The sequence below is a fragment of the Rhynchophorus ferrugineus genome, unplaced genomic scaffold (assembly GCF_030347505.1).
Source record: "Rhynchophorus ferrugineus isolate W39M unplaced genomic scaffold, kcgeb_rfMv2 rfM7, whole genome shotgun sequence".
Classification (NCBI taxonomy): domain Eukaryota; kingdom Metazoa; phylum Arthropoda; class Insecta; order Coleoptera; family Curculionidae; genus Rhynchophorus; species Rhynchophorus ferrugineus.
The window spans coordinates 29,589,125-29,613,405 of NW_027472586.1; the positions used below are offsets into that span (position 1 = coordinate 29,589,125).

General features: G+C 34.6%; 1 protein-coding gene across 41 annotated transcripts in view; it reads right to left on the reverse strand.

Annotated features, from left to right (window-relative positions):
- The window catches only part of Dscam1 (Down syndrome cell adhesion molecule 1), a 202,809-nt gene that overhangs the window by 40,071 nt on the left and 138,457 nt on the right, over window positions 1-24,281 (reverse strand). For 18 of the 41 annotated variants that reach the window (XM_076409796.1, XM_076409755.1, XM_076409768.1 and 15 more), the window contains exon 9: window positions 22,163-22,324. In XM_076409796.1, the coding sequence (XP_076265911.1) occupies window positions 22,163-22,324 (162 nt within the window). Of the gene's footprint in view, window positions 1-479; window positions 768-848; window positions 1,134-3,230; window positions 3,522-5,793; window positions 6,085-6,211; window positions 6,500-11,327; window positions 11,616-13,896; window positions 14,185-14,259; window positions 14,548-17,076; window positions 17,365-17,490; window positions 17,779-18,270; window positions 18,559-19,029; window positions 19,318-19,399; window positions 19,688-22,162; window positions 22,325-24,281 lie in introns of all 41 variants that reach the window. The other 23 variants (XM_076409766.1, XM_076409790.1, XM_076409780.1 and 20 more) reach the window with 13 other exon arrangements.

Sequence of the window (24,281 nt, forward strand, 5' to 3'; positions counted from 1 at the left end):
ATTGGTTGCAATACACGTATAATTTCCGACGTGCTTTTTACTGACGCTATCGATGCTGAGAATCGATATTTTCTTTCCTACCGATGATACAGTAATATCGTCAAACCTATGCACAGGTTCCCCATTCAGCATCCATGAAAAATCAATGGGTACATCACCACTAGCGATGATACACTGAGCCGACACGGTTTCTCCAGCATATGGAGGATCTTCACCAAAATCGAACGGTTGTATTTTAGGTAGTGCTGTTAAAATTACAATGATCAATAAAACATTGACAAAAAGTCCTGTAAAAATAAAACAATTGCCAAATAATAACCTAGGTAACAAGGTAACAGAAAAAATTCACAGAAAGATTCACCAACCAAACCACCAACCCAACAAACTTCCCGATTAGATAGAGAAAAGGTTCAGACTTTGGGTTAAATACAATAAAAAAAACTAAAACACTGCAATGCTTGTTTCTATCTTATATATACCCTTAACAATCAGCTCAGCAGAAAAACTGTTTATTCCTGCTTTATTAGTGGCGATACAGGTGTAATTTCCGGCTTCCGTCTCGCTGATACTGTCAATATTCAACACCGATACTTTCTTTCCGAAACCAGCAATGTTAACGTTGTCGTTCTGGACAATAGCCCGTCCGTTCAACATCCAGGAAAACACTACTGGTAGATCACCAGTTGATATAGTGCACTGTACCGTGACAGTTTCTCCTGTTGAGGATGGTTCATCGCCGAAGCTAAATGGATGGATCTTGGGTAGAACTGGAATAAGGACAATGATGATGATAGTGAAGGCGGAACTCATACTGACATGCGCTACAAATAGTGATGATTACGTTGTACCCTTAACAACTAACTGGGCTGTGTGGCGATCAGACCCTGCTGGGTTCGAGACCTGACAGGTGTAGTTTCCAGCGTGATACTCCTTGACTGAATCTATGCTCAACACCGAAGTCTTTTTACCGAATAAACCCACGTTGATATCAGCAAACTCATCCACTGGTTGATCATTCAATTTCCATGTGAACGTAAATGGTATGTCACCTTTGTTCACATAACACTGAATCTGGGTACTATCGCCTGTGTTTGCCTCATCCTCAAAAGTAAATGGAGTAATATGAGGCAAGACTGTCAGAAAAAAATCGATTTAAATTGACATGATTTCAAAATGTTATTGACTGAAAACAGAAAAATAAATATATAGCTTTTAGAAAAAGTTCTTAAGCACTATTTCATTTAAAAATGGCTGTTACATTAAAAAAAGTATGAAGCATATAAAACAAACAGTTTTCGGATAAAAATATCGCGGATAACATCGAAGTCGAACCAGTTTAGAACGATTTTCTTTTTAAAATATTATTGCGTTAATAACAAAATCTCTGTTGAAACCAGAAGAAATTAAATAATTGTTTAATATTAATGCATATTTTATTTAACTGCTAGGACCGTGGGTTAATTGAGGGCGACAAAAAATTATTTGTAGGAAGTTTATTTTCCCTGTCTAATTAAAAAAAATGTTGTGCTGTTGACTTGAAAGGTTGATCTAGTCAAATCTTCCAAATACACGTTTAAACCTATTAATATGATTCAAAGGCAACAAAATATAGAGAATGTTGAACAAGATTTTAATTGCAAAAGGTTTTGCAGTAGTTATAATTTTTTTATACAATTAATTCATCTCATGAAACAGTGTCATGCCGCCCCATATCACCGAACACAATATTGCCGAACATTTTTAAATTCTTTGAAAAACCTCTACTGAAAAGAATCATTGACGAAAAACATCTTATTCTGGATCACCAATGTGGTGGTTTCAGGAAACAACATTTCACGATTGATCATGTTCACAGAGACAATGCCACAGAAAAATCACTAGAAGGATTTGTCCTGCAATATTTTTAGATGTTGCTCAAGTTTTTGATAAAGTTAGGTATGAGGCTTTAAAACATAAGATTAAAATGCTTCACCCTAACCAATAGTTAAACATTTTAGAATCTCATATAACTGACCGATACTTCTAAGTCGCATACATCAAAAAAGTAGTACCGTATGAAAACACAACCAAATATCTTGGCATGACCCTTGATGTTACAGTCAGGTGGAAGCCAAGATGAAGTATAAAAAATGTCCAGGTTATTGGGTAGATAGATATTCAGCCCTGTCAATATATAATACTAGCGACCCGCCCCGGCTTCGCACGGGTGCAATGCTGATACTAAATTAAATACACTACAGAAAAAATATGAACGTTGTATATAAAAACATAGCGGCCCGCTCCGACTTTGTACGGGCATAAAATATATATGCCTATGTCACTCAATGAAAACATGATTAAAATCGATCCAGTATTTTTGGTTCATTCATTACTGCCCTTGGCCTGCACGCATTAAATTTGGAGTAAAACAATTCCTCTTCCCCTATACTTACTATGAAGATTTCCTGCTATCTTTGGAATATCTAAATTCATACAATTTTTATTACATTACACATTTTTAAACGCAAATTTTAAATTTGTAATATCTCCGAAAATATTTGTTTAATTTACATGCTGTAAGGAACCATATTGATCTATATTAATTGCACACTGTATTTAAGGTACTTAATTCGATAAGGATTAATGCCGTATTGCTTAAAATAGCTTCGTAAATAAGCCATTTTCTCACGTAAAAAGTAAACAATAAAAATGGTTAATGTGGGTTATCCCTAAAAGATAAACATATACCATCGCGGACTTTTTTGTAGACCTTTTTATGGTGTACAATACTGTAGTACATTAATTTGATCTAACTCGTAGGGTTAGGCAGCGTTTTTGCTAATTGCTAAATAAGCCTAAAAAAATAGGTTAATTTACGACATCACGTTAGAAACCTCTAAAATTAGCAATGTTGCCTTAGCATATTATGCATGTATTATACATATAAACCTTCCTCTTGAATCACTCTATCTATTGAAAAAAACCGCATCAAAATCCGTTGCGTAATTTTAAAGATTTAAGCGCACATAGGGATATAGGGACAGAAAAGGCGACTTTGTTTTATACTATGTAGTGATAATAAAGCTGTGAATTTTCCCTATATTAAAATCTCTTAATTTACATACTTAATATATAGTTATACTATGTTTTATAATATATACTTGTGTATTTTTATTATCCAGATGCGATGGCAAAAAAATTCTGATAAACCCTCCGAAGTCAAATCACATTTAACAGTATTTTAAAAGTACCATTGACGTGCAATTCCGTAGACAAAGACGATCTGCCCGCTATGTTTTTAGCGACGCATTCGTAACTACCACTGTTAACGGCATCGACGCTGTCGATGCTTAAAGTGCTCAGTTTCTTCCCCACTTTGGCGATCACTATCCCCTGGGACTCGGACAGTATTAGTTTACCATTATGATACCATAAAATATCGATGGGAAGATCTCCCTTCAATATGGAACAGGACAGAGATGCCGAATCTCCCGAATTGACGGAGTCAACTCCGAAATCGAATGGTAATATCTGAGGAATAACTGTAACCAGAAAGGAGACTCACAATTAAATTTGATATTCATTTTTGTTGATGGTATTAATTAGTATCAATTCTAGACATTGAATTAGTTTCACCAATTGATTCAAGAGTTATAACAATAGTTAAATTATTGGTAAATATGAGGAGGGTGAAATAATAAGATATATAAATAGATATACAAATATTTTTCTTTTATACCATTAACTCGTAATTCAGCGGTGAACGTATCAGTTCCTGCTGTGTTCTGAGCAATGCAACTATAATTTCCTGCGTGATTATCAGTCACGTCATCAATTGTTATGCTGCTAACCTTCTTCCGTAGTTGTATGAAGATACTGTCATCGGACTGAATAGGTCGGTTGTTGTGCAACCAAGTTACATTTACGGGTAAGTCACCTTTATGAACTGTACACATCGTGGAAGCTACATCACCAGCATTAACTGAAGCCTCACCAAAGTCAAATGGTAAGATTTGAGGAGGCACTAAAAATTGACAAGTAGCAGGATTTGTAATCTATATAAGCATTGTTAAAGTGACATTAATTGTTTAAATCTTTTAAAATAACATAACACAAATTTTATAATTTCAATTAAAGTAATTTAATTATATGCCGAATTAAAATAAAAGATGAAAGGGGTGGTTTGAACCCCCTTTGATTCCGAAGAGAATTCGTGTTCAGAAGTTAAGTAAAAAGTATTCGTTAGTTTTTTGGGATAAATAGAATCTTTTTCGTGCATTACCCCAAAGTTGGAAACTTTTTGGTACCCAATTACATAGCTCAAAAAAACAGTAAATTATGTAAGTCAATTAAAAGCAGAATTTTCCATCTTCATTCTTCCATTTGGTGGAATTAAGTATGCAGCTGCAATAGTGTATCCTTCATAACTCTTCCAACGTGTGCAACTCAAAGGTTCACTTTGCATCTGTTACTGGTCTTTTTGCAACTAATACATCGTTCCTTAACTTTTTGTTCAACTAATACACTACACCTTCCTGATTCAACCATATGCACAGCAAGATAGCAGGGGCAAGAATATTCCGCTTACGTGCCGATGGGGATAGCTCTCATGGACTAATTCATGATTTTTTATATTTGGGATGGTTATAGTGCACGCAATGAATCCACGCTGTTAAAACCGTTCGAAATGGAATTTTCATTAAATTCAAGTTGTAGCTGTTTTCCTTCCTTTTGAATCTTTCTCATCACACATTCACATCACACTGTCCCTGTGAATCCTCTTTGATCACGAAGAGACCTCGTGTTCATAAACTAGTCAGAAAAGTATTCGTCAGTTTTTTTGGGATAAATAAGAAAATTGCTCATGCATTACCTTTAAATTGGTTTAATAATAAGTTTAATTTATTATCGTAACTTCTAAGAACCCACTGTATAGCTCAAAAACCCTTAAACACATAAATATAACAAAACAAGCAGGATCAATAACATTTAGACATCAATGATAAATAATGTAAACCAAATAAAATTCTAGACATTCATAAGCTTTAACAGGTTTAAAATTCACTATACCGTTTACATGTAACTGTGTAGTATATTGATCAAGGCCTGCTTGATTCTGAGCGATGCAAGTATAATATCCAGAGTGTTTTTCGTTAACATCGTCTATTGTTATTGTGCTAACTTTTTTACGCAGTTGTACGAATATGCCGTCGTCATCTCCCACCAATTGGTTATTGTGAAACCATGTGATATTCAAGGGTAGATCGCCCTTATGGATGGAGCAAATTGTTGAAGCTACATCACCAGCATTCACTGATACATCACGAAAATCGAACGGCAGAATTTGAGGAGGAACTAAAAATATTATACCGTTACAATCTTGTAAGGATTTTGGGAAGGTCGAGGAGTGAAGAACAACATGCAAACTAACTGAGACCAAGTAATACCGTTGACAAGCAACTCCGTTAAATAACTCGCTTTTCCAGCACTGTTTTCCACCAAACAGGTATAAGTTCCCGAATGGCTTTCGGTGACAGCATCAATGGTTATTGAACTGGCTTTTCTACCAACTTTGGTGACCTGAACCCCATCGACGTACCCGATACTGATGTTATTATGCAACCAGGCGATATTAATAGGCAAGTCGCCTTTATGAACGGAGCACTGAACCGAAGCATAGTCGCCGGAATTGATAGGTTCATCACCAAAATCAAAAGGTGATATTTGAGGTGGTACTAAAGGGGAAAGCAATGTTAATACTGATCGAGTATCATCTACACATAAAGCTACAAAATTATGTTTAACGTTGCTAACCGTTAACGTTCAGTATGGCTGAATGTTGGTCCATACCAGCCAAATTCTGAGCTATACAAGTATATTCTCCACTATGTTCTGAACCAACCGAATCAATCGTTAGGGAACTCACTTTTCTACCGTTTTGGAAAATAGAAATCCCCTGGGCAGACATTGAAATTGATCTGTTATTGTGATACCACGAGATGTTGATAGGTAGGTCGCCTTTGTGCACTGAGCAACTTAGTGAAGCTAAATCGCCATAATTTACCGATTCTTCGCCAAAAGTGAACGGTAAAATCATTGGTGGTACTGCAATAAAGTTAATTTCGCTTTTTTATCATCAATAATCATAAAGAAGTGGCCCATGTTGTGAATAGGATAAGGTCAAAAGGGATAAAATAAAAATACATCAACTTTTACCAGTATCAAAGATTACCATTCACGTTCAATACTGCTGTATACTGAACAGATCCTGCTTTGTTCTCAGCAAGACAGGTATATTCTCCTCGATGTTGTTCCTGCACAGAATCTATGGTAACTGTGCTAACCTTTTTGTTAACTTGTATAACCGACACACCATCTATATATCCGATCGTGACGTTATTATGAAGCCATGATATATTTATGGGAAGATCTCCTTTGTGAATTGAACAAGTTAACGAGGCAAGATCCCCGGAATTCACGGACTCTTCGCCAAAATCAAATGGTAGCATTTGAGGAGGAACTGGACACAATCAATATTCTCAGTGAGTTTTAAATTTGACTCTTACATAGTATAGGGTCATTCGTTAGGATATGATACATGTTCAATAAACTAAAATAAATATCTAAAACAATTCACAATACAACTAAATTATTTTTACCGTTAACGTTTAAAGAAGCAGAATACCGTGAGGCTCCAGCTTGATTTTTTGCTATGCAAGTATACGAGCCACCATGGGTTTCTTGTACAGATTCAATTGTTAAAGTACTAACTTTATTACCAACTTTGCTGGTTAATATTCCATCCATATACCCAATGGTCGCGTTATTATGAAGCCATGATATATTAATAGGAAGATCTCCTTTGTGCACTGAACACGTTAATGATGCTAGTTCTCCAGAGTTAATAGATTCCTCACCAAAATCAAACGGTAGTATTTGTGGAGGGACTATATAAAAATCAAATAAAAGTATTAAGTGTTAATAACGTAGATCAATGCTGAAACAACTTTCCCAACAATTTAACAATAACAAAAATTATAACACCCGGCAATATTTCACTAAATACTATAGTTATGTTTCATTGTCTCCTGCTCGTTCAGTTTACATGAACGAGACTTCCGACGAAAATCCTAATACAGTTACTTTACTTATAACAAAGACACGCCAGAAAAACTTTAATATCCATTGATATTCCATTCGAATTTCGAAGCAACAACGAATATAAAGGACAATGGGGCTTGGATATCATCTAAAGAAATTGTGACTACGTTTTAATTAATACGATATAACAGGTCAATTGAAAAATCCCCGACCTGACACATGGATGGCGCTACTAGAATTAAATCCATATGTTTTTTAGTTAGCCCTAACCCTCAAAAGATACGTGTATAAATTTGACAGCTATCGGATCATTACTTTGTGGAAAAAAATGGATAAAAAGGAATTTCGCGTGTTGATAAAATATTGCTTTTTGAAGGGAAATAATACAGTTGAAGCAAAAACTTGGCTTGATGCCCAGTTTCTGGACATTGACCCAGGAAAATCAATCATCAAGGATTGGTATTCTAAGTTTAGACGTAGTGAAATGAGCACCGAAGACGGTGAACGCAGTGGACGTTCAAAACAGGTTGTTACCGACGAACACATTTAAACAATCCACAAAATGATTTTGAATGACCATAAATTGAAATTAAATGAAATAGAAGACACTCTAAAGATATCAACTGAACGTGTGAATCATATTATTCACGAATATTTGGGTATGAGAAAGCTCTGTGCAAAGAGGGAGCCGCGCGAGCTCACTTTTGACTGAAAAACAACGACGAGTTGATGATTCGGAGTAGTGTTTGAAGATGATCAAGCGTAATAAACCCGAGTTTTTGCGTCGATATATGACAGTGAATGAAACATGGCTCCATCATTTCACTCCGAAGTCCAATCGACAGTCATCCGAGTGGACTGCACATGATGAACCCACTCCAAAGCGTAGCAAAACTCAACAGTCGGCTGGCAAGGTTATGGCGTCTGTATTTTGGGATGCGCATGGAATAATTTTCATTGACTACCCTGAATAAGGAGGGACCACCAACAGCGATTATTACATAGCGTTATTGGACCGTTTGAAGGACGAAACCGCCTTCGAATTGCTTCCTCATCCACCGCATTCTCTAGATTTGGCCCCCAGCGACTATTCCTGTTCTCAGATCTCAAAAGAATGCTCGCTGGGAAGAAATTTTCGTCGAATGAAGAGGTGACCGCCGAAACTGAGGCCTATTTTGAAGCGAAGGACAAATCGTACTACAAAAATGGTATTGAAAAGTTGGAGGGTCGCTGTAATCAGTGTATTACCCTTGAAGGGAATTATGTCGAATAAAAAAAACTAATTTTGCCAAAAAAATGTATTTTACTATGGTAGGCCGGGGACTTTTCAAGTGACTTGTTACAAGTTCTAAACTATTGATGCTATAATTACCTTTAACGTTTTCAAATTCTTGACATTAGTCAACAATAAGGAGAAGGGTTTAATATCAACATAATAGAATAATATCACAACAAAGAAAAACTATGTAAGACATTTTATAGAGAACCAAAAAAATAAACATCTAACATTAACATTTTATTAATTTAACATTATTGGAAGCAAAAATTGTACCTTAGCAGAAAAAATATGTTTTCCTAATAATGTAAAATACGGTTTGATTTGAAAACACAAGAAATACACAAGACATGAAGATTTTAACACTGAGTGTACATTTAATTATCTTGAGTAACATTTTACTATTAATTTATTACTATTGAGTATAGGTTATAATCAGGGATTTTGAAAAATGGATAACAGGTGTTATTTATAAAAACCAAAATAATTAGTGGAAGTACGATTTTTACCATTAACATTAAGTGAAACGGAATACTGGGAAACTCCAGCTTTATTCTCGGCTATGCAGGTATACAATCCAGCGTGATTTTCTTGTACTGAATCAATTGTTAGGGCACTAACTTTACTGCCAACTTTACTAGTCATTATTCCATCCATATATCCAATGCTTACATTGTTGTGAAGCCATGATATGTTAATAGGAAGGTCCCCTTTATGTGCAGAACAACTTAAGATCAAATGGTAATATTTGCGGAGGGACTGTACAAAATTTAATTACGGATTATTAATTTACTTTTAATGAAACGACGTTATGTTTCATGGTGCACACACATGTTCTAAAACTGACTGATTGACTCATTCAATAACAATATAAATAATATATCCCTTCGTAGGAATAAAAACGGTGATATATGGTTATAGAAGGGAAGGAAGTGTTAACACTAAAATAATTAAAAAAACAGCAGTGACTATATGTTTACCATTAACATTTAGAGAAGCTGAATAATGTGAAATGCCAGCCTTATTCTTTGCAATGCAAGTATATAAGCCAGAATGATTTTCTTGAACTGACTCAATAGTGAGGGCACTAACTTTACTGCCAGCTTTACTAGTCATTATTCCATCCATATATCCAATGCTTACATTGTTGTGAAGCCATGATATGTTAATAAGAAGGTCCCCTTTATGTGCAGAACAACTTAAGGAAGCAAATTCTTCAGTGTTAACAGATTCTTCACCAAAATCAAATGGTAATTTTTGCGGAGGGACTGTACAAAATTTAATTACGGATTATTAATTTACTTTTAATGAAACGACGTTATGTTTCATGGTGCACACACATGTTCTAAAACTGACTGAATGACTCATTCAATAACAATATAAATAATATATATCCCTTCGTAGGAATAAAACCGGTTATATATGGTTATAGAAGGGAAGGAAGTGCTAACACTAAAATAATTAAAAAAACAGCAGTGACTATATGTTTACCATTAACATTTAGAGAAGCTGAATAATGTGAAATGCCAGCCTTATTCTTTGCAATGCAAGTATATAAGCCAGAATGATTTTCTTGAACTGACTCAATAGTGAGGGCACTAACTTTACTGCCAACTTTACTAGTCATTATTCCATCCATATATCCAATGCTTACATTGTTGTGAAGCCATGATATGTTAATAGGAAGGTCCCCTTTATGTGCAGAACAACTTAAGGAAGCAAACTCTCCAGTGTTAACAGATTCTTCACCAAAATCAAATGGTAATATTTGCGGAGGGACTGTACAAAATTTAATTACAGATTATTAATTTACTTTTAATAAAACGACGTTATGTTTCATGGTGCACACACATGTTCTAAAACTGACTGATTGACTCATTCAATAACAATATAAATAATATATCCCTTCGTAGGAATAAAAACGGTGATATATGGTTATAGAAGGGAAGGAAGTGTTAACAATAAAATAATTAAAAAAACAGCAGTGACTATATGTTTACCATTAACATTTAGAGAAGCTGAATAATGTGAAATGCCAGCCTTATTCTTTGCAATGCATGTATATAAGCCAGAATGATTTTCTTGAACTGACTCAATTGTGAGGGTACTAACTTTACTGCCAGCTTTACTAGTCATTATTCCATCCATATATCCAATGCTTACATTATTGTGAAGCCATGATATGTTAATAGGAAGGTCCCCTTTATGTGCAGAACAACTTAAGGAAGCAAACTCTCCAGTGTTAACAGATTCTTCACCAAAATCAAATGGTAATATTTGCGGAGGGACTGTACAAAATTTAATTACGGACTATTAATTTACTTTTAATGAAACGACGTTATGTTTCATGGTGCACACACATGTTCTAAAACTGACTGATTGACTCATTCAATAACAATATAAATAATATATCCCTTCGTAGGAATAAAAACGGTTATATATGGTTATAGAAGGGAAGGAAGTGCTAACACTAAAATAATTAAAAAAACAGCAGTGACTATATGTTTACCATTAACATTTAGATAAGCTGAATAATGTGAAATGCCAGCGTTATTCTTTGCAATGCAAGTATATAAGCCAGAATGATTTTCTTGAACTGACTCAATTGTGAGGGCACTAACTTTGTTACCAAGTTTATTGGTCATAATCCCATCCATATATCCAATGCTGACGTTATTATGAAGCCATGATATATTAATAGGAAGATCTCCTTTATATACTGAACAAGTCAGTGATGCAACTTCCCCGGAATTAATAGATTCTTCGCCAAAGTCAAAGGGTAGAATTTGAGGCGAAACTGAATAAAATGTATTTAATGGTTTAAGTAAATATGAATCAAATTACTGAGTATTAATAAGATTTCACTCTCACTCTCTCCGCGATGGTAATTAGGAGCTTGATAATGTGGAAATCGTGTTATATGCAAAACAATAAATAACTAAATCATTATAATGGTCCCTAAAATGTTTACCATTAACATACAATGAAGCTGAATACTGTGATACTCCAGCTTTATTTTCTGCTATGCAGGTATACAATCCAGAATGACTTTCTTGAACTGATTCAATAGTGAGGGCACTAACTTTATTACCAAGTTTATTGGTCATTATTCCATCCATGTATCCAATGCTTACATTATTATGAAGCCACGATATATTAATGGGAAGGTCCCCTTTAGTTACCAGACAATTTAGCGAAGCAGAATCACCACTGTTAACTGGTTCTTCTCCAAAATCAAACGGATTAATATGGGGGATCACTGAAAAACGTTATCATCAACTGTTTATAATATGCGAACATTTCAGGTAAAGGAAATAGGTGGAAACTCATAGCAAAAAAAGCAACTACATCCATCCAAACGCTTTCAGATTTACCATTAACATTAAGCACGGTAGAATAGCGAGAAACGCCAGCTTTATTTTCTGCTAAACATGTATAAATTCCTGCATGTAGTTCTTGTACAGAATCAATGGTGAGAGTGCTGACCTTTTTACCAGCCTTGGTGATCATGACTCCATCCATGTAACCGATGCTCACGTTGTTATGAAGCCAAGATATATTAATAGGTAGATCACCTTTATGCACTGAACAAGTGAGAGACGTGGAATCACCAGAATTAATGGGATCATCACCAAAATCAAACGGACTGATCTGTGGAGGGACTGGAAAAGTACTAGTGTTTGACAAACTTAATTTAAGGATATGATAATGATCAAAAATAAATCTAATATTGCTTCTAGTCTTTAACATTTAATGATGCTGAGTATCGAGAGGTGCTTGCCTTATTCTCAGCCAAACATGTATGCAATCCTGCATGATTTTCTTGTCAGAATTAATAGTCACCGTATTGACTTTTTTTTCAGTGTATATATTAATTGGTAAGTTGCCTTTATAAACTGTACATGTTAATGACGCCATATCCCCAGAATTTACGGACTCTTCGCCGAAGTCAAAGGGTAATATTTGGGGTGGAACTATGAACAATTAGTACACTATATATATAGAAAAAAAAGGAAAAAAGCCTTATTCATAACTACTTTAAAATATTTTGTTTTGAAATGTATTTCTACAAAACAGAAAAATGTTAAATCTTAAAATAAATATAATATTAAGACTGTGAATTAACTCTGAAGGAACTACAATAAATGGAAGAACGTATTGCATCGGATTCAAATATAGCCCCTACAGTCCCTTTTGCTACCATAGTTGCTGGTTTGAATCCCACTGTATCACCCGTAAAGAAAACCATTTCAGCCACGCTAGTTACCGGTTTGGGTAAGATCGGATGTCCTTGGGAATAGTACTAGGTCCAGTCACTAAATCCAAGACAATTGACTAAAATCCATACTATCTTCTTAATGAATTGGGCTTCATTCTGTTGAAATACAAACAAGATATTCTTTAATTGTTCCGAAAACATCTCTATCAAACATCAAAACTCGTCTATTTACTTATTTAATTCCCAGAATATTATGGTTGGATGTTATATTGTGCTTGTACTGATTGTGATTTGCGAAACTTATGATGTGCATACTTAAATAGTAAAAATAAAGTTTTGTAATATGAAAATACTGAAACCACATAAAAATTTTAACTTTTGAATCAATTCAAGATGTGTCGGTCTTTCGAAGTAAAATCAAATGTTAGTAATAAAGATATGCTGAAGTAATATCTAGAGATGGACAACATTTGTTCTACAAAGAATCACTTGGATTAAAAAATATCCCTAAAATTAATTCATAGTCTCAAATAGTTTTCTATTTCTTAAAGTGCAATTGTCTAGCGATTAAGAGATTTATTTCGCAATGAATGACTTGGATTAATAAAAGTATCCCTTAATTCACAGTTTCAATACATGTAACATGAAATAGTAAAAACTATAACAGTTCTTTTCCTATTCAATATAATATAATATATAATCACAATTATATTTTAAAGGTTTATGAATAAGACTATGAAATATCCACTGATATTATACCGTTGACATGTAATAGAGCAGAATATTGAGCGGATCTTGCTTTGTTCTCAGCCAAACAAGTATAAGTTCCTGCATGAGTCTCTTCGACGGAATCAATGGAGACGGTACTGATTTTTTGCCAGCTTTGGTTACCATTATTCCCTCCATATAGCCGATACTTAAATTGTTGTGAAGCCACGATATGTTAATGGGGAGGTCCCCCTTATGGACTGTACATGTTAATGAAGCGACATCCCCAGAATTAACCGATTCCTCGCCAAAATCGAAGGGTAGTATTTGAGGGGGAACTATGGACAATTGATGAACACAAAATGTATCACACAAAAAATAACCAACAAAAGACAAATAGGAATGTAGAAGCCTTACTCATAAATATTTATAAATTAAATCAGTTCAATTTAATTCAAGAGCAGCGATTCATTGTTATCTCCATTCCAGCATTTTTGAAGCAATTATGAAAACAAACTGAATTAAGATCAGAGAAATTTGTGGACAGTTCGCTGTTCCGTATAACAATCTATAAATATTCTTTGAATAAGGCCATAATATTTCTACTTTATACCATTGACATGTAAAATCGCAGAATAGCTAGCACTTCCTGCTTTGTTTTCTGCAAGGCATGTGTAAGTTCCTGCGTGACTCTCATCGACAGAATCGATAGAAACCGTACTGATCTTTTTACCAGCTTTACTTATCATTATGCCCTCCATATAACCGATGCTCACATTATTATGAAGCCACGATATGTTGATAGGGAGATCACCTTTATGAACTGAACAAGTCAAAGATGCCAAATCTCCAGAATTAATAGATTCTTCTCCAAAGTCAAAGGGTACTATTTGTGGTGGGACTGGATAAATACAAAAAGTTAAATAATAACATACAGACGTAAGATATTAGAATGGTGCTATAAATTTTAAAATACCATTAACATGTAGATCAGACGAATATTCGACTAGCCCTGCTTTATTCTCCGCTAAGCAGGTGTAAGTACCGGCATGTTGACCCTGGATGGGATCTATCGTGATCGTATTAGCTTTTTTACCCACTGCAGTGGAGACTATTCCATCTATATAGTCAATGCTTATGTTATTATGAAGCCATGAAAACTTAACTGGTAAATCTCCTTTGTTTATACTACATATGATGGATGTAGAATCACCATAGTTCACAGGTTCGTCTCCAAAATCAAAGGGATTTATCTGAGGAGTAACTAAAAGTTGATGTTTGTTTTAAACTAATAAATAAGCGTATTGAGGTATGTTGTAGGCCCATGTGTTTTTATTAACCCTTAACTATCTTCATACATTCATCATTATATAACATAGTAAATCTCTATAGTAAATAAAATCAATAATTATTAAAATAGTGGTCTTTTACGTGGAACGAATTCTTTTGAGTAAAATGTTGTTTGAAAGTTAACGGATGTGTAGTCGTCTACCTAATATATTTTATAAAAATTGAACCCAACTGTTTAATTAAAAAAAGTACAGGCAGCGGGAAACGGAGTTTTGAATCCAACCATAACGTGTATAACAAAGAGTGAGTAACAAAGAAGTAGAAGCAGCGGAATTGGGGGAATTGCTGAACGAAAATTGTTGCTGAACTTAGCAAAATCTTGTTCAGTTACAAGACAAAACGTTTCTCAGCGATTAAAATCTTTGGGAAAGGTTTAATAAGAAGAATATGGCTACAATATGATATGAAGCCACCCACATCTATGACGAAGCCTAATATTTATGTTTTGCTAATGATAAAATGATTGCTATGCCAAGAAAAGCATGACAAAGCCCATTTAAATTGAACTCAAGAGATTAAAACTTATCTTGAAACGCTAAAATGAGACGTCCTACCCCATCCGTCGTATTCTCCAGATATTGCTTCCACGGATTATCATCTGTTGCGGTCATTAGAATACGATTCTCAATTTGTGCTCCTAACAAACAAAGAACAGTACAAGAAGCAAGAACAGCTATGCTGAAGGTTTATAAAATTCTATTACTCAGATTTTTGCAACAATTTGGACCCGATGAACCTAAAATATGGCGTACTTCATGAAATATTTAACTTAAGGAAATATAAGGATTTTGAATGCAATCAAGATTAGATGGTGGATGTCTATGAAGCAGCAAAAATGGTAAAATGGCGTACTAATATATGTATTCATATATATATATATATATATATATATATATATATATATATATATATATATATATATATTAGTATATAAATTATATTATTTATATTTTATCCACTTTAGGGTTTCAAAAACGTTAATACATGTAGTGTATAACAAATAATAAGCTTAAAACGGGAGAAGGCTGGGGGAACATAATAGCTCCTTTTGTCTTTTACCCTAGTGTTAAATGACATATGATTCAACGGGCAGAAAATAGGATAAGTTGCCAAGTCAATCCTTAAGTCAACAAACAGGAAGGGATTTGCATAATATCAGAGTGTTTTCAGAGATCAAGTTTTAATTTATTAAATTCAATTTTTATATAGATGCACAATATAATTAATTTTAATAACGATTAAAACCAAAGAACATGTCAATAGGACCAAATGGTATATATTCATGAAAACCAATAACCAAAACAACTTCTTAATACCAAAGTTAATATCAAATACTTCCCTTAATTCTTATCAAAAATTTTTTATTTGTTTTAAACATATTGGAACTCCGCCTAAAATAAACTTTATCTAATAAAAGGTACTTCAAGAGATGATAACTTCCAAAATGTAATAAATACATAATTATTTGGGAGTATAAAACAATAAAGGAGAGTTAGTATAGCTTGCTCTATGAAAGTTCGATCTACTGTTCAATATGAAACAACATAAATAACAACAGAAATTCTATTTTCATTTTAGTGATGTACCATTCACATTCAATACAGTCGAATATCGAGCCACGCCTGCCTTATTTTCCACTTGACAGATGAAGGTTCCAGCATGCTGTTCGTTCACGGAGTCAATAGTGATTGTGCTAGCTTTCTTTCCAGCTTTGGTGATCAAAACTCCGTCTATGTAACCTATGCTGATGTTATTGTGAAGCCACGAAATGTTAATAGGTAAGTCTCCTTTCATGATACTGCACATGGTAGAAGCAGAATCTCCGGAATTTATTGATTCTTCGCCGAAATCAAATGGTACTATCTGAGGAGGTACTATAACAATTCGATTGTTCAATAAGATATATATGCGAGAGGCCCATGTATAATAACTATTTTGTTATATGATATATTTTCTCTATTGTACTCAGGTAATTTTTAATAATACTTCATATACACTCGACTTAAATAAGGATAAAATGGAAAATATGTGATAAGATTAGAAAGATAACGTGAATGTAAAACTACAGACGTAATAAACTACCGTTGATATTTAAGTAAGCTGAATGTTCCGAAACTCCTGCTGAGTTTTCCGCAATACAGGAATAGTCTCCGGTATGGATGGCTTCCGCAGACTCGATGGTTAATTGACTGACTCTTTTATTGGTTTTCACCGCAGAAATACCGTAAGTTTGGTCGATAGGACGATCATTTAACAACCAAGTTATGTTAATGGGAAAGTCGCCTTTGGATACCGTACAGGTAGCAGTGATTAGTTCGCCTTGATAGATGCTCTCGTCACCAAAATGAAAAGGGTGAATTTAGGGAGGTACTGAAATCATTTACGGATATGTACTACAGTAATATATACAAAAACAATCTAATAGTAATAAAATACCGTGTACCGTTCACATTTAATACTGCCGAGTAACTGGTTGATCCTGCAGCGTTTTCAGCTACACATAAATATTCTCCCACATGATTCTCGTCAGCTGCTTCGATACTGAGCGTGCTGATGCGTTGATTCATACGTCCTACCGAGATTCCGTGTACCATTTTTATGGAACTACCGTTAAAGAACCACGAAATATTTAGCGGTAGATCTCCTTTAGCTACGGCGCACTGGGTACTAGCCATATCACCGAAATTCACCACGTCCTCGCCAAAAGTAAATTGAGTTATTTGAGGAGGCACTGTATCAATAAAATCATGTTAAAGATACGTTAAATGACTAATTTGATTGGGATTTAGGGATAAATGTTTAAAGGGAATAAGTGATAAACCGAAAATTGTCATCAACAAGAGGAAAATATTTATACCGTTCACATCAAGTCTAGTGGAGTAACCATCTCGACCTGCGGGATTTTCTGCTACGCACGTATACTCTCCAGCGTGTACTGCATCTACTGAATCAATACTAAGAGAACTGATACGTTTATTCATCTGCGCGACCGTATATCCCAACGAAAAGTCGACTTTCTTCCCGTTAAAAAACCAGGTTATGTTCAGAGGTAGGTCGCCTTTGGACGCAATGCACTGAACGCTGACTACATCGCCAGAGTTAACAGTATCCTCTCCAAAACTGAAGGGGGTGATTTGAGGAGGAACTATTGTTAAAAAAAATATGTTCAAGAACACTGAATTAACACAAGCAAATCAATCTTGAATGATCTCTACCATTAACGTTCAACATAGTAGAATAACTATCGGTTCCTGCTGTATTCTTAGCGATGCATATATATTCGCCTGCATGAGATCCATCAACAGTATCAATATTTAAGGAGCTGACTCTTTTGTTGATCTGACTGATACTGATGCCGTTTAATTCTTCGATTGGTTTCTGATTGAAGAACCACGTAATATCGATAGGAAAATCACCCTTGGTCACAGCACACTGAGTGGTTGCCATATCACCATAGTTTACTACCTCATCCACGAACGTGAAATGAGATATCTGAGGTGGTACTAAAACATTGAGCTATATGCAGTTTCCTAATGAGGACATTGATATTACCAAAAATTAACAGGAATGATTTGAGGGAAAACTATAAATTTTTTTTGAATCGACAAACATAAAATATTACAATTATTTTCTATACCATTAACGTTTAACATAGTAGAATAAATGTCGGATCCTGCTGTATTATTAGCCACGCATGTATATTCGCCTGCATGAGATCCATCAACAGCATCAATACTCAACGAGCTAATTCTTTTGTTGATCTGACTGATGCTGATGCCTTTCAATTGGTTGATGGGTTTTTTGTTGAAAAACCACGTGATCTTGATAGGAAAATCACCCTTAGTCACTGAGCATTGAGTACTAGCCATTTCACCATAATTTACCACTTCATCCACAAACGTAAAGTGGGATATTTGAGGTGGTACTGCAAAATTGTTAGGATTTTTATACAGTGGCACCAAATAGTGGGATATAAGAAAGGATACTGTATAATAATGAAATAATCAAAAGTTATTAGTGATTATATGCTAAGATATACCCTTAACATCAAGTCGAGTGGAATAACTGTCTCTTCCTGCAAGGTTGTTCCCGATACAGGTGTACTCTCCTGCGTGTCTAGCATTCACTGAATCAACACTGATCGAGCCCATTCGTTTATTTATTTGCGATATACTAAATCCCATGGAAAAATCAACAATCTTTCCATTAAAAAGCCACGTGATATTCAATGGATAGATCTCCATAGTTCGCCATTTCTTCTCCAAAACTGAACGGAATCACTTGCGGTGGTACTAACACCAACAGTCAAAAATATTGATACAAAATTGTAAAAGGATTAAGGATTTTTGGGTGAGATGGTAAAACAATTAAATAAAAATACTAAACATCATTGTACCCTTGACTTTTAAACTGGTGGTGTATCTGTCTCGTCCTGCTAGGTTCTCTGCGACGCAGGTATACTCTCCTGAGTGTACCGCATCCACTGAATCTATACTGATCGAGCTCATTCTCTTATTCATCTGCCCTACGCTGAATCCCAATGATAAATCGACAACGCTTCCGTTAAAATACCAAGTGATATTGAGTGGCAGATCGCCTTTGGATACAACGCAAGTAGCACTGACCATATCACCAGAATTCACCATGTCTTCTCCGAAAATGAATGGGGTAACTTGGGGTGGAACTGGTACAATTAAATGGAAAATAGTAGTGGAAAATTGAGGTAATAGTGAATTTAAAATAGAGCTTTTTTATTATTGATCTACCATTGACATTTAAGCCTGTGGAATAGATGTCTTGTCCTGCTGAGTTCTCTGCTGCACAAGTATATTCTCCTGCGTGAGAACCATCGACAGCATCGATATTCAACGAGCTGATTCTTTTACTTGTTTGAATGATGGTGATACCGTTCAAATGCTCAATGGGTTTTCCGTTGAAGAACCACATTATTTTGATGGGGAAATCTCCTTTAATGACTGCACATTGAGTAGTGGCCATTTCGCCATAATTTACGACTTCATCCAGAAAGGTGAAATGGGATATTTGTGGTGGTACTGGAAAAGTCGGTTTACAGTGGCACCAAAAGGAACTAGGATTATATACAATTAAAAACAGAAATATTGAGTTCATTGTACCGTTCACATCAAGTCTAGTAGAATATCGATCGCTGCCTGCGGAGTTCTCTGCTAGGCAGGTGTATTCTCCTGTATGAACTGCATCTGCTGAATCGATACTCAGTAAACTGATGCGTTTATTCATCTGTCCTACGCTGAATCCCATGGAATAATCGATTTTATTTCCGTTAAAAAGCCACGTAATATTTAGTGGAAAATCTCCTTGTGATACAACACATTGAGCACTAACCATATTACCAGAATTAATTACTTCATCAGAAAATGTGAAGTGAGACACTTGAGGTGGTACTATAACAGAACAAGAATCAACGACGATGTTTAATATTATTGCCGTTCTTCGTCAGTACTGAAAGAAAAATATTTGATCCTGCATCAGTTAGTCGTTGAGATAATAAGATCAGTAACTAAAAGCAGATACTAAATATCTCATTACCAATTGCCGGTGTTCCTGAGTTAGCTAACTGCATAAATAAGCTGAATGTGTAAGAATACGTTGAATGTTGTTGACAAAAAAAATAGAAACGTAAAACGAAAATGTAGAGAAGTAAAAAATGTTTTGAGAAGAAGGGATCAGTCTTAAATTAATAACCAGATGACATAGTATGGTGATGGTGAATAACACTCTCGAAACTCTATAAATTAACTCTAATGTCAACGACCATTTTTAATCATATTCTCTGAGAAAAAAAACCTGTTTCTTCATGAATTAATACGATATTATGAATAAATTAAAATATTTGAATTATATGTTGTTTATATATTTTCACTTCCGACTATATAGAAACACTAAGTTGTTCAATAAGCTCGTGAAAACGCTACGGCTACAGTTACCTCTTCGTTCCTCTTTTTTAATGGTGTGAGTAGTGCTAGAAGTCGAAGGCAAGTAAATCTGGTAAATAAGCTGGATGTTGAAACAAATGGTACTTTTACATCCAATGATTATTCTTTTATCAGTTCAGAAGTGATGCTAACACTTTCTTGATCTATTTCTGAACGTGAACTTGGAACAATGAAATCGAAGATGAATCATGAACTTATTGAACAGCTTAGTACATACCTGAGTGTTAACTGATTTTGCTCTTTATAATGTGTTAATTAATTTATTGTCGAGCAGGTGAAATGTGCATGACTAATGAACGTAGCAGCAAGGAACGACATAATACCTTATCGCCGCAGTAGTCAGGATCAAAACGAAATAGAAAAAAACAACATAAAAAATGAACGGCACTGTTTTAACATGATTTGGACTCCGGGCACTACCGTTGACGTCGAGCATAGCTGAATAACTCGACTTTCCCGCTTGGTTGGTGGCTATACAAGTGTATTCGCCTCGATGGTGAGGCTCCACACTGACGATGTTCAATAAGCTGGCCTGGCTGCCGAAAGGAGACGTGGTGATGCCTTTAGAGTGATGTGACACGTGGCGTTTATCGTGATACCACTTAATTTTCAGCGGTTTATCGCCTTTGGGTACGTAGCAAGTGAGAACGGCGCTGTCGCCGGCGTTTAAAGGTCCATCGAATTGAAAGGGACTTATCTGTGGTGCCACTGTAAAAATATAGTCAAGGAAAAACACATGGGCCTCTCCCTGATGATGCGATTCACAAAAAAAATAACAACATGGCGAACTATGAATTATTCTCTATTCACTTATGTACTAACATAAATAACTAAATAAAAGTACCTGTAACAAGTTTGCGCGCAACAGTTTTATCGAACAAGAATAATCAGTTGGACGGCAAGTTTTCCTATATATGAAAAAAAAATGACCCTGATAATTTCCTGTAATTTTGGTTCCATCTTGAGCAGCAAACATAAAATTATCTCTGACCTTTACATCGAAAAACTGCATCTAACTAAATTAGTGTGATAAAAAAAAGTTTGATCAGTATTGTATTGTAAATCAGGACCTCTTTGAAAATGAGCTTGAAGTAATATATGGAATACATCAAGAAAAGCAAAAGCAATATTATTCTGCGTAATGTACATTTACCTATAAATGAGTGAATGAAAACGTACCTACTAGATGCTAAATCACCGAGACATTAAAGTGATTACAGTATGAAGCAGTACTTCAATTTTAAAATGAGATTTATAGTTTTCAAAATATAGATCAAAAATAGTTTGAATATTTTCCTTCAAGATGGCAGCCAAATAATTTATACCTATATATCATAAACCACCTCATATATATATCAAAATAATAAATTAAATAGTTCAGATACAAAAATATATAGACCAAATATATTAATATTATCGATTCCTTTCGATATTTTCCTGAAATGTAAATATCGTAAATATCATGGTGCTGTCGTTGAACCAATTGAAATTAATGGTTCATAGATAGCGACAGCACCCGGTAGAGGTAAGAAAAGGTGGAACACCAACACTTACCCATAACTTGCACTTCGAGAGAGCCTCTGGCATTGTATCCTTGTGAGTTCTTGGCGACGCAGACGTAGGTGGCTTGGTCGGAGATTCGTTCAACGTTTTCGATGATGAGGGTACCGTTGGGGAACACTTTCTGTTTTCTGTTGATTGGAAGCAATCTGCCGTCTAGAAAAATATAAAAAGTAACGCTTTTAGGTACTTGTCTCTCTAATTGATAGTAAGCAATAACAATTTCTTTTATATCTGATACACTACCTACTGAAAATGAAATATTCTGTTAAATGAAAAAAACATACTATAAAAAAGCGATGCTATGGTTTGTGATGTTTTATATGTGTGGGAAATTTCCTTTTCCAATTCTGGTACTTCAATAATCATTTCTCATACAAAAGCAAAATTTGTACATTATATTAATCAAAATATTTTCGATAAATTTCTACAATTTGCTATCCAATCATCGATTCATATTCGCACCTCTTCAGCAGTTCAAAACCATGCGCCATGATGCATCGGTCTGAACAAGTCAGAGATATTGAGATTAATTAAATTACAAACTTCTTGATGATGATGATGATGACGTTATTTTAGTTACTAGAGGCTAATATAGGCTTCATGATATATTTTGCATTGCAGAGCTATATAAAATTAAGACTGAGAATTAATGAAGAAAAGATTAAACAAAAATTATTAATGATTAACGAATTGCCTGACATTAAAAATCTCAATGGAATTCCGTTAAAGCTATTCAGCTGAAGTACCGAAGTACTATGGTGCGTGTGAAAGAGAGTAAAGTTTATATTTAAACCTAAAATTCAGAAAAGTATCGAATGAAAGGTGCATGAATTCCTGACAGACTTCTTTGACAAAATTTAGATTTTGGGTTGAAGGCACAGTGAATAGTTCAAACTGCAAGCAACTTGGATCAAGATCATAGATCATAATCAACAGTGGCGAGATTTGGCGAAGAATGTTAGTCCTGTAGCACTAACACAAGTGAATTGGTTGAGAAGGAGACGATTCTCGGAGCTCTGGCTATGAATTGATGATATGGTAGGTAATGAACAGTATAGAAGAAACGAGCTATTGGAAATTTTGATTCGTCACAGGAAGATGGGACCACTAAAGTCTAGGTTGTAGTAACGCAATCTTCTGCAGAATGATGTCCTGGGTTTAAGAAGGAAAAACAAAGAGAAACGCAGAGAACAACTATTTCATATCCAGTTTTCTTAACGCCAAATTGGTAGAAATTGAAGAAGAAAAGGTAATTTTTTTCTTGGATACTGTAATTTTAACTTGGTCAATAAGATCGCAAAAATGAAAAAAATAATTAGATCTTTAAAAATTAATTAATTTTTCAATATAATTTCCATCAAATTCAACATTTTGTTGTTATAAATATTTATTCTTCTTCTTTGTATAACACTAAATTTAACTGGTCATTATTTAGAGAGAAACTAGACAGTTTAATATCCCTAAATTTACCTCTGAAAACTGAAAGAGATACAGAAACAGCACCAATAAATATAACGAAAAATATACAAGAGGCCACATGGTGCGCAACTCCTAATAGCGCATCAAGAACATATCAAAAATTTAATTATAATTATATATCATCCACAACTAAACAAAAAAATGCTGAAAAAAGAAAACTGCGAAAAAACTGACAACAAATTAAAACAGAAGCAAACAAGACAAAATTCAACAAGGCAACAAAAGAGCTGAAAGAGCTACTAAAAAAATTAACATAATCAAGGAATTCAAAAATACTTAGAAAACTTAACACCAGCCGATGCAACGGAATATTCTCTCTGGAAGGTAACAAAAAATATTAAAAATCTCGACAACATAATCCACCCCTTAAAATTGATAACAATACCTGGGCTTGGAATAATAAATCATTATGATTCTTAAACCAGGGAAAAAATCACAAGAGGCCTCCTCCTATCGTCCTATAAGCCTGTTACCTGTGACCCCCAGAGTTTTTGAAAAAGACGGAACAACAGAACAAATACACAGATTGATTAACCAAAAATTAAAAAATGTGGCATTTCTCGATATATCTCAAGCTTTTGGCAAGGTGTGGCACACTAGACTGCAGATTAAATTGGAAAAACTTTTGCCC